Raw genomic sequence first — 12,645 nt, forward strand, 5'->3', positions numbered from 1 at the left:
AAGTGATAGTCTAATGTCATTTCCTAGGAGTCTAAAACGTTGCCTATATATCCCTATTACTTCTTATAATAATAACCTTTCTGCAGCTTAACTACCAGTCTCTACTCCTGAATAAGTTTTGTCTTGTCATTATAAACACTGTGCCATTTCTCTTCAGTTGAGTTCTTTGCTTTCTTTAGTTCTTAATTTGAGACAAGTAATATCATTTTTTTCATCAGTCTGCAAACCTTCATTGCTGTAGCCCTAATGGTTATTGTGCTCAGGGATCATCTCCAGAAGCCTCTTATGAATTTTAAATTAATCTTTAGACATGCTGAGTCCTAAATTTAGTGCTTCATTTATATCCACATTGCTGCAGGGCAAATGTCTGATTTGGAGGTACTGGGGGTAACCGTGCTAGTGGCCAAGACACATTTGAGACCCCTCTAATGTTTCTACACATATGAGTATCCGCTGCATGATCATATCCTTTGAAATCCCATCTCTTCTGCCAATTCATATTTCAGTTCGGTTCAGTTCAGTTGCTCAGTCGTGTCCACCTCTTTGCAACCCCATGAGTTGCAGCACGCCAGGCCTCCCTGTCCATCACCAACTCCCAAATTTTACCCAAACTCATGTCCATCGAGTTGGTGACGCCATCCAACCATCACATCCTCTGTCGTCCCCGTCTCCTCCTGCCCCCAATCCTTCCCAGTTTCAGGGTATTTTCCAAGGGGTCAGCTCTTCGCATGAGGTGGCCAAAGTATTGGAGTTTCAGCCTCAGCATCAGTCCTTCCAATGAACACCCAGGACTGATCTCCTTTAGAATGGACTGGTCAGATCTCCTTGCAGTCCAAGGGACTCTCAAGAGTCTTCTCCAACACCACAGTTCAAAAGCATCAGTTCTTCAGTGCTCAGCTTTCTTCACAGAACAACTCTCACATGCATACATGACCACTGGAAAAACCATAGCCTTGACTAGATGGACTTTGTTGGCAAAGTAATGTCTCTGCTTTTGAATATGCTATCTCAGTTGGTCATAACTTTCCTTCCAAGGAGTAAGCATCTTTTAATTTCATGGCTGCAATCACTATCTGCAGTGATTTTGGAGCCCCCAAAAATAAAGTCTGACACTGTTTCCACTGTTTTCCCATCTATTTGCCATGAAGTGATAGGACCAGATGCCATGATCTTTGTTTTCTGAATGTTGAGCTTTAAGCCAACTCTTTCACTCTCCCCTTTCACTTTCATCAAGAGGCTTTTAGTTCCTCTTCACTTTCTGCCATAAGGGTGGTGTCATCTGCATATCTGAGGTTATTGATATTTCTCCCGGCAATCTTAATTCTGGCTTGTGCTCCCTCCAGCCCAGCGTTTCTCATGATGTACTCTGCATAGAAGTTAAATAAGCAGGGTGACAATATCCAGCCTTGACGTACTCCTTTTCCTATTTGGAACCAGTCTGTTGTTCCATGTCCAGTTCTAACTGTGGCTTCCTGACCTTCATACAGATTTCTCAGGAGGCAGGTCAGGTGGTCTGGTATTCCCATCTCTTTCAGAATTTTCCACAGTTTATTGTGATCCACACAGTCAACGGCTTTGGCATAGTCAATAAAGCAGAAATAGATGTTTTTCTGGAACTCTCTTGCTTTTTTAATGATCCAGCAGATGTTGGCAAATTGATCTCTGGTTCCTCTGCCTTTTCAAACCAGCTTGAACATCTGGAAGTTCATGATATTGCTGAAGCCTGGCTTGTAGAATTTTGAACATGACTTTACTAGCATGTGAGATGAGTGCAATTGTGTGGTAGTTTGAGCATTCTTTGGCATTGCCTTTCTTTGGGATTGGAATGAAAACTGACCTTTTCCAGTCCTTGACCACTGCTGAGTTTTCCAAATTTGCTGGCATACTGAGTGTAGCACTTTCACAGCATCATCTTTCTGGATTTGAATAGCTCAACTGGAATTCCATTACCTCCACTAGCTTTGTTCATAGTGATGCTTTCTGACTTCGCATTCCAGGATGTCTGGCTCCAGGTGAGTGATCACGCCGTCGTGATTATCTGGGTTGTGATGATCTTTTTTGTATAGTTCTTCTGTGTATTCTTGCCACCTCTTCTTAGGTGGCTTCTGTTAGGTCCATACCATTTCTGTCCTTTATCAAGCCCATCTTTGCATGAAATGTTCCCTTGGTATCTCTAATTTTCTTGAAGAGATCTCTAGTCTTTCCCATTCTGTTGTTTTCCTCTATTTCTTTGCAACCCTAGGGACTATCAAATAGTGAGTGAGAATTCATCTTTACCAGGGCTCATATTTTGCATAAAGGTCACAAGAAAAAGACCGTTTTTCCAATACAAGGGAAAATTTTTTTTTTGTTAATATTCAGTGAGTTCTTCATCATTTTTATGTCATTGTAAGACTATGTAATCACAGGGACATGATAGCCTCAATTATAAATGCTTTCACAGTCCTTATGTAGGTACAGTGGCTTCTTTTTATGATTTTTTTTAAAGCCAGTAGCTGAAAATTATTTGATTCACATATACACTAGCTTCCCTGACACAATGTATAGTTACAGCTATTTAAGAGAGAATTCATAGCATACATGTAGCATGTACTAACGCACGTATACACACACAGATGTCTCACATTTAATCTAGGTTTTCAATACCTAGAGAACTCAAATTAAATTCAAAATAACACTCAAGATTTGAAATTAGAGTTTTATATCAGACCATCCAGGTAATTACTCATTTTTCTATGTTAATTTTAGGAAATTCCTTAGTTAAAAGGAATTAATAATTATATTATATTAATAATTATATATTTGTGTGAAAGGTCTTAAAAAGTATTAAGCATAAATTGGTTCTTTTTATTTTGCACAAGAGTAACTTAAAATTATTTTGAACTTTTATTTATGTTTATTATAAATATCTAATTTGTTTCATCTATGATAAAAATTTTCTTTTTGGAACAGTTGTTATAATATACAAAATTTGAATATTCTAGATGTAGTTAGCTGGAATTGTGCAAGAATAATTTCCTTTAGCACTAAGTTTCCTAAGTACATAATTTCCTAAGCACAAAGATACATGATTATTAGTTTCCAGATGTATTTTTTTACTCAGCTATTGTATTTGGTATTAATTAATTAGATTTAAAATAAAATTTAAATTTTACAATATTTTAAATTTCTATAATCACCCTAAAAACTCTGTTCTAAAAAGTAATATTTTGTTCATAACTGAAAATTATGTGAAAATTGGAACTTCCTTTAGAAGACTGAAATAAAATATAACATTTAGAGTAGTTTATATACCTTGTTCTTCTGTTAAGATATGAAGGTGTTGTTAATAGACACTAAACTCCCAAAGATCTGTAATAGAGAATATTTTTACAGTGCATAAATTTAACAAATTATTGCTAAAGCAATAAGCAGCATGAAAGAAGAGTCCTCAGATTCATTAGATAGTGTTTTGCTTATACTTCATAATCATGACTAATCATTTGTTGGAGAAAAATGAATTATTAAAATTGTTAAGGCCCATCTCAAAGAGAGAAAGTTATTTAACATTATCATTGACTATCCGCTGCCTAGTTTCACAGCAGGCTTCTGGACTATAGTTAATACTTTCCTTTCTAGGCACGTGGAATGATTAACTAACATTTTATTGAAAATAATCAGTGGCTAACTTTCACAAGAGTAGTATTAATAAACTTGTGTTTTGTCTTATTGGTACTATCAGTCCTGGTATCATTTTAGGCATGTTTGCTTTTAATTTTGATTTTGATATAGTATTAATCTGAAATTTTGCCTTATTTCCTGAAATAGTTCTAAATTCTTTCATTAAAATAACTGCTAGGTATTGTTATATACTCCTTCTCCTGAGTCATGACCAAATTTCTCTTTTGTGCTAGATTCAGACTTTCAAAACCAGTTCATATCAAAATACCAAGCTTGCCCACATCTGTGAGGCTCCAAACTTTGTTTTGATTGTTCCCATTTGTGACAAATTTCCTTACATATGGAAATGGAAGAAACATAATTGGGGGACCCTCAAATTTTACTTACCTAATTTGTAACACAGACATTTTTTAAATGTTCTTTTCTCAATTTTCTGTTTCTATAAAATGCTTGAAATTTGCCCTAAAAGTTACCAGAGATATTTTGAAGCAGAACCAGATACCTGGATTTGCTTTTTAAACTGACCTGTTTAATTGGAAAAAGGTAAATCTCTAATTAGGAAAAAAAAAAGTTCACCAGTATTCCTTTGGTTTTAATGACAGTTGTATGTCTTTGAAAGTGATAATGTGCTTAATTGTATTTATGATAATATGTTCTGAAATCATTAAAAGAAAATCCACAGCAATCTGCATTTTTTAAGAGCTAGATTCCTGACTAGTGAATGAAGCTGTGTCTTAGATGAAAGGAATTGACAATTGCTTCCTGACCTTTTGGAGGAACTAATTTAAAACCAACAGATTCATAAGAAGAAGTACTTACTGTGTATTTTCATTCTAAACCTTGAATGGATCAGAATGCCATGGTAGGAATTTGTCCAGGTAATGATTTATTCAAATGTATTATGTTTTTGCAGTGCCTAAAGTACATTAGGCCCAAATATCTTACCTACTTTTGACCCCCATCAGAAGCTTCCTGTCCAGATTTTAAAATCCATGTTTTAATCTGAAAAGGCAGGAGTACTACCTAAATGCAAAGAAAATGCTTCCTTCTCTCTTTTTAAAGAGGAGGCTGTGGCCTTATAATTTTGGACAAGCATTGACTTTATAAACTCAATTTCCTCATGTTTTTGTTTAATCCCCCCCCACCCCCACCGCCATGTATATATATCACAGTATAAGACACTCATGCTATACTAGTTAACAGTTTCAGGCCATCCTCTGCAAAGTTGTGATTCGTGCTGAGTACAGCTGGTTAAATTCTATGGAAGACTTATGCTTCCACTGCTTAGGTTGGATCAGGACTTGCCAGTCTTTAGTCGTGTGAATCTGTCTTCTCTTGGGTCTTCACAAGGACCCTAGTGAATACCCCAAATCAGCTGTCACCCTTCTGTATGACTCCTTCTTACAGCTTTCTATTGACTTAAATATTTTAAAAAGCACATCTATCTACAACTTTATTTAATAACCTTGTCAAGAGTTCTGGCACCCATGTCAAATGTGCTTTGACATAATCTCTTTTGCCCAGAAATCAGTAGATATTGATATGGAGATAAATAGATGTATTTAATTCAAAAGTGTTCTTCACATTGTCTGTTCCTTTTAAAAGGAAGAATCATTAGCACCTACGAATTCCTAACAGACAGCGGGCCAGCTGTAAAGTTGGCTGTGGTCTTTATTTTAATAACATGACCTAGATGTGGCATCACATGACATCAACAAGTGGAGATTCAGGATTGTTTTTTCCTAGGTCATCTTTATCTTGAAATGTTCCACAAGTCCCTTGAGCACACTCACTTGCTAGGTTTAAAGACTAGCAATTTGTCTAATTTCACCCCATGCTGAAAACTTGCTTGGGTTTATCATCTCTTCAAGCAGCTAAATTAAGGAATGTGCTTACATACCTATCACAAACACACTGCTTTTTCTGAAAACTTAGTAGGGAGGCTACTCTAAGGTGCATGTAGTACCTTGTCTATGAAAAATTAAACAGACATCAACTCAGCTGTATAGCAAGCCCCACTGATGGAATACGTATTATGAACTAATAATCACAGTAAAACTCCAAATGAACAATACCTTCCCCATGTTTGTCATTTTCTCATCTTCACTGTCCTTAGACAGGCTTATTCATTTGTCCATAGTCATAAGACATAAAGTGAGATTTAGAATCTAGGTCTTACAACTAGAAATCCTGTACCCCTCTATTAAAACTCATGATCATAATTATCTTAGGAATACAAACAACCAAAATAAACCATAGCAACTAACTGCAAGTTTTTTGTGAATCTTCAAATCTGAGTTGTGAAAGGAATTTTCACTCATCAGAAATAAGCTATTAAACATTTATTCATTTATTTTGAGTGCTCGTAGCTGGTCATTACTTAGTTCATTCTTTTTTTGAATGTCACTGTTTGAGTAGTGTGAAAAAACTGCCATGGAGAGGTTTTTAGCTGCCATAGAGTAATGGTATCAGAGTCTAAAGGAGAAGAGAATTAACGTAAAATGATTGTTTTATTTCTCTTATAATCTAAAAACTGTGCATTTTAAATGCTTTTCTGTTATAAGAGTAATGAATTGATTAGTAGTATCACAAATAGAAGTAGTTATATGAAGTATTTTCTTTTAAAAATGAGTGTCTACATTTTTGATAAGAGATGAACAGATTTTGATATTCATCTTAATTGAAAATAAAATTATTAGATGAATAAACTCCTAAAGGCATGTTAGCTCAGGATTCTCTTTCAAATTATTTTAATTATAATGAAAAAACTCACTACTTCTATTGTATTCTATTATAATGAAACTCAGTGTACATACTAAATAATTAAAAATTAATGTTTTCTGAGAAATGTGGATAAAAAGCTACCTGATATTGTGTTGAACTGATATATTTTTTCCAAGTTCTTTTGCATAGTTGAGTTTGTGAATAAGTAAATTTTAGACTAAAGAACATGAAAGCAAATTATTCCCCATCTATCCTCATGCTTAAATAATATGTTACATGCAAAAATATCCTTAAAATAAGTATTTTTCATAAATAAGAAACTTATTTTTCTTTATACTAATTTTTGAATTTTTTTCTACTAAATCATTGCAAAGACTGTCAACCTTCTAACAGTACTATTAGTCTTAATTTTTCTAACCATGCATGATTCATTTGATCCCACAGTAGTTGTAGCTTGCTTGCCTTGTTTTTTCCCTGAAAAATTTTTTTAAAAGCCTATAAAAATCCAATGGACATCTGTTTTACCTGGAAGATAGCAGGACAATTTAAGTCCTAATAAATTGTTAACATTTTATTATTTCACACATGGATTTTGGAGATATATACAAATATGACCTCTCTGAACTTTCTGTGTTGAATGTGCAGTGTTGTTAAACTACTTGTTTTTTCCCTGCCTGCTCTTTGAAGAAGTCAATTAGGAATAATGGGAAACAAGGGGTAGGCAAAACATCGCAGTGCAGTGTTATTTTCATCTGTGGGAATATTTCAGCCAAAAGTTTATTTTGGGAAAAAAAGAAAAGAGCCGTAACACGCTGTCACACACACACAAAACCACAGATACTTTGGCTGCAAATTATTCTGCAGTATTGTTACCGTGTTGTTGCCTGTGTCTGTTCTCGTGTGTAAAGCTGCCCTCCACCATTACCCCTCATGCATGTGTTTGCGGATTCTTGTCTGTGTGCTTGTTCATGAACTAGCTCATCCTCCTCCCGGTTCAGGTTAATTTAACCAAAAGAACAAGAACATATGGGTATGACTGTTAGCTGGAAAGGCCTTCTGCGTTTTCAAGCCATTCTTTCTTTCTACATCTTCTGCTGAAATTTCTCAGTGGAATGAAATATTCAATGATCAGTCATCCAATCTCTTATATGTTATCTGGCTTTACACATGCCCTTGATGATTCTTGGAGAAATAATTTAATATTGCTTTATCTCAATTTCTCTGTATTGGAAAAGGAAGCTGTCGGTATGAATCACTTGCTTGACTGTGAGGAGCTGAACTGTCTTAGTTCCTTGCCAAAACACCAGAAATAAGCATATTACTGTCTCTACCTCCACCAAGCCCCCATTTCTTGTAAGGTAAAAAAAAGCAAAAAGAAGCATCATTTAATGAATCAAAATAACAACAGTAAAAGAAACCCACCTTAAAAAGTCAAGATTTTAAAAAAAATAGCTGAAATTTGTGATTTTTCTATTTTGCCTTTTAACTGACAGTATACCCATAATTCTTGATAGTTTTTTTTCTTTTCCCCCAAAGTTAATTTCTGGGCCATTGGTGACTGTACTGTCTGCTGTTCTAAATTGTTATCTTAACTACATTCTTTAAAAATATAATGTTGAAGGCTCATAATATTGAAGATGACTCCAGGATGAATCCAGAATTTGCAGACCGGATAAAACAGCTTGACAAAGAGGCGTCTTACTACCGTGATGAGTGTGGCAAGGCCCAAGCAGAAGTTGACCGGTTGCTGGAGATCCTCAAGGAGGTGGAGAATGAAAAGAATGACAAGGACAAGAAAATTGCAGAACTTGAGAGGTAAACTTTGCAGTCATGTTGTAAATTGTAAACAGTGAGTGAACATTAGTTGCTTAGTTGTCCATCTCAGGGTGTGGTAAATGTGGAATGTACATTCAGATTTCAAGGAAGAAACAGATTACTTATGAGGAACATGGCCTGTAGGGATGATGATGTGTTTCTGTGAGATACTCAGAAGTTGGTTGGGTTATCTTTTGAGGGTTTATATACTTCTTCAGTGTTTGCAAAAATAATAATCAACTTTCTTGAGTGATATCCATAATCTAGCCTTTGGGTCAGCAAAGTGTGTAAGAGACTGAAGCTGTGACTACCTGAAACCTCAGTTTTTTCTTATCAAAAACAAGCATTTGTCATTTAGGTTTGTTTTAAGCATAGAATATGGAAGAATATAGTTGGGAGTTCTTTCAAGACAGGGGAAATGGAAAGGAGCTCATATCCTTTAGAATAGGATTCTAAACACAAATTCACAGCAAATTCATCTTGGAACTTATCTTTCAAGAGGACCTTATGCCATTTGGTAAATAAATATGTTTAAATAAGGTCTAAGGCAGGCTGAGTTGATAGCAAATTCTGTCTAAAAACAAAGAGGATTATATCAGGGTTCCAGAGTAATTAGATTTTCAAATAAATCTATTGTATTTATGTATAGTATAGACTAAAATTAAGCTTTCTGTCAATGCTTTTTCCTATATTTCATGTAAGGAAAGAATTTCTGAATAATCTTATGTAACTACATTACTTCTGAGGATTGCTCATTGGTTCAGCAGTAAGGCAGAATTTGTCTTTCCTAGATTCAGTCCATATGGAAGAGATCAGCAGATTCTGAATAAATCAGTGAATGTTTGCCAGCTCTGATCAAGACACTCATGAGGCTCTAAAGGACCTCAAGGCATATTCAGAATAGCTCTCTATGACCTTGTATTTAGACAGATTGTGATCTTTAGTGACAGAAAGACCTGGGTTCAGGTTTTGCTTCTGCTTCATGCCATCTGTATGACTTTGAATCTTATTAGAAGTAAATCTCTGACAACCTATTAAAATGTATCACATTTTGCAGGTACCAAGTCCTGGTGTAAGGTGAGGCAGTTATATCCCTATGAACACCTGAATGCTAAAGCGGATTCTCAATATTATCTCACTCTGGATTAAATGGATGGGTTAATTCTTAATAAAATTTCAACATTTTAAAATTTAATGTGTAGTATACCCAAACTCCAAAACATATTTCATTTAAAAATCTTAGCATTAGTTTGATGATAATCTAATTTTTGTTCAGTATGACCCATTTTAGAAATTACATCAAGCCTTCTTTTCTGGTAAGAGTACAGATTAAAATCCTTAAGGGCTTCATTTGAATTTCAAAGTGCACAAGTATTCATTCTGTCAGCCTACTGATTATTAAAAATATTATTAATTTAGATGTATCTACATGTCTATTTTGGAACTATATTTTAGGACCAAATTTTTTTCTCAAAAAGATACTTTGAAATCACAGGGAAGTTATGATCATGTCTTTCTTATTGCTGAGAAAATTGAGACTTTGAAAGATTGAATAAAAGATCGGTTCTGTGGTCAGAAAAAGAGAAAAGTGTAATGTAGGTTTTCCTGACTCCTAGTCCACTTCTCTGAGAAGTGAGCCATAGAGAAGATGCCCTAGATAATATTACTAATAGTAATTACAGTCATAATAGATGATATATATTTTTATGCTCGCAGTGTGCCAGTTACTGTGCTAGGCATTTGACCTGCAAATACTGTATAACATTTAATCCTGCCCACAACACAGGAAGTCTCATTGTCATTACTTTACAGATGAGAAAGCATTTTATGGATTAAGTGACTTCCTCAAGGTTGTGGAGTTTATAACAGTCAAAGTCAGGATTTGAACCCAGGTCTGGCAGATGAGCGACTGAGAACAGTTCCATCCAAGAATGGGCCAGAAGGAAGACGCTGGTCCAGTAGCACTCAGCAGGCGCATAGCTGGCCGGGAGGCATGGCTGCTGGCCCGTGGGAGATCCGCTTCATCTTTACTAGCTTTCAGGAGAGAAAGTGATGTGCCCCACATTGTGAAGGCATTTTTCTACACTAAACCAGCCCTTCAGAACAGTAATTGAAAATCAGGATCAGCTACTATAAATATTTGCATAAAATAACATAATTGTCTAGTTGGACAAACAGGTCTTACTTAGCTGGACGTTATTGCCATTAAATCATCAAGAATATTCACGTTTTTATTTCCTCAATATGGAATGTATTAAAACAACAGTGATTTTACAGGCATTTATCTTTATGTACTTTCTGCACATTTTCTTTATCTCTGCCTTTGCCTCTCCTTAAAGCTGATGCCTCCCAGGCACTGTAATTCATAAAACGTGTGGTGGGACTTGACTCCGTCCCAGTTCTCTGCCTGCCTGTGTCTCGCTTCCAGAAGCAGAGAATAGTCTGGGAAATGTCTGAGCCCAGACCCAGAAGGAGGTCGGGTGGGGGGTGGGGGGTGGAGATCAAGAGGGGAAGTTTCTTGGGAAAAGGAGAGCTCAGCCTTGGCCTGCCTTTCTGACGCATTATCTGCTCAGTTACATGTGTATTCTGACCAAGGCATCTTCCTTGAATTGTCAGACAGTCCTTTTCAAATTGGGCAGTATCTCTATTTGCTGGCTTAAACTACAAAATTCATACCTCATAATGTTGGGAACTAAAGATTACTTAGCAATGTGACATATATCTCCATTTTGGAGTCATAGAGGAGTGTTTGCAATTAAGTTTGTGATTTTGAAAACCAAGAAATTGGACTTGAAATAAATCTGTGGTCTCTGGTCTGTAATGTGACCTACCAGAGCAAATAGACCTTTTTAAAAAAAGCAGCTTGTGTTCTAAAATACTCCAGAACTTCAGTCATGTGCAGTGCAAGGTATGGGCTTAAGAATAACTCAAATGACACTGATACTGGCCTACTTCTTTCTCAGAGGGCAATTTGTGTTTGCTTTCTTTTCTGTTAATATTCTTTTTTTTTTTTTTTTTTTTTTTACTTTCTCCATGATAAAACATTCTAAATAGCACATGCCTGGTACTTATATGGATGCATTTACCTCTGAAATTCCACACGAACGTTGTTTTTCACAGGCATTAAAGATTCTGCTTTTCAAAGTGCATATTGCTCCAGTGTGGTCCCCATGTGCCCTTCTGTGCATAAACTCTTCGACTTGATGCTGATGGCTCAGTAGGAGTTTCTGCCTTGGACTGCAGGCTGCTCTGGGGGCAGTTACACAGTGTAGCTGGGGGACTTTGAGTAGTCCTTGAGAGTTGGTCCAAATCAGGCCAAAGTCTTTATGTGATCACCAATGATAGGTATCTTGTATGTGCACAATCGAGTAGCTAATTCATTAGAGGCAATGAAATATGTAGTCTTCCTGTGTCATTGCCCATCAAGGTCTCTTAAGTGTTTTATTTAGAGTTTAAATTAATCCTTTAGTGCCTTAGGGGAAAGAGAGAGGCAGAGTCTGTCAAGCAAAGCTTGCCGCCACGGGATTTCTGGCATCTCACCATGGGAACGAATCAGTCAGGCGACCTTTGATGTAATTATCTTAACTATGTTAGGGGCTTTGTCAGTATTTCTCTAGAGGGCAAGGAATGCCCAAATTGAGCCCTCGATCACATCCCTCCCCACTATGAAGAGGAGAGTGGGTTTCGCAGGAGATTTTTACTCCTAAAACATAACATCAGAATAGAAAACAAGATAGCATTTAATTATCTGAATCAGGACTAATGCTACCAGACATTTGGACAATGAGAAATTATGTTAGATGCCTAAAAGTACCTTATCTAAGGTTGAGAAACAGACTGTTATTTTTCCCTCTAAATTTGCTCAGTAACATGCTGACATAATTTCTTTGCTGCCTTTCAGAACTCTTCACAAAATGTAAACTTAAGCTTTATTTTTTTAAATTATGATAATATGATCTAGAAGTCTCATGGTACATGGAAGAAACTTGATACCAGTTCTGTTTGTTTTGATATAAACTCTTCTTTCTAAGTAATTTCCATTAATGTTTGTAAATGCATTTGAAGGAATTTCTTTAAGAAAAAGTGGCAGATGGTTTTATACTAGCCCTAGCCTAGCAGCCTTTTGGGGAAGGTCACAGATGCCTTTGAGGCAGCAAGGGAAACTAGGGTCCCCTAAAAAAAGCAACTAAATCTTATATGTTTGCTGGTTATTTTAGTTTAGGATTCCATTCCCTAAAGCTTGGCCAAGGACCTCAGTTTGATATACCCCTGAAAGATTTGAAACAGCAGCTGGGGCTAACATCACTAGAGTACCTACAAAGACCGTGGCCTGACTTAACTCTTATATTTGATCAGTTCTACATTTGTTGTCATGAAACACTCTGCAGGGGAGTTTCAGACACAAAGCATTGGATCAATGTTTTCACCAAGAGTTTAATCTAGAAT

General features: G+C 36.0%; 1 protein-coding gene across 9 annotated transcripts in view; it reads left to right on the forward strand.

Moving 5' to 3' along the window:
• The window catches only part of ERC2 (ELKS/RAB6-interacting/CAST family member 2), a 1,001,656-nt gene that overhangs the window by 489,097 nt on the left and 499,914 nt on the right, over positions 1-12,645 (forward strand). For 5 of the 9 annotated variants that reach the window (XM_060402362.1, XM_060402364.1, XM_060402363.1 and 2 more), the window contains one exon: positions 8,006-8,199. In XM_060402362.1, coding sequence (XP_060258345.1) covers positions 8,006-8,199 — 194 coding nt within the window. Of the gene's footprint in view, positions 1-7,071; positions 7,102-8,005; positions 8,200-12,645 lie in introns of all 9 variants that reach the window. The other 4 variants (XM_060402360.1, XM_060402361.1, XM_060402368.1 and 1 more) reach the window with 1 other exon arrangement.

The sequence above is a fragment of the Ovis aries genome, chromosome 19, assembly GCF_016772045.2.
Source record: "Ovis aries strain OAR_USU_Benz2616 breed Rambouillet chromosome 19, ARS-UI_Ramb_v3.0, whole genome shotgun sequence".
Classification (NCBI taxonomy): domain Eukaryota; kingdom Metazoa; phylum Chordata; class Mammalia; order Artiodactyla; family Bovidae; genus Ovis; species Ovis aries.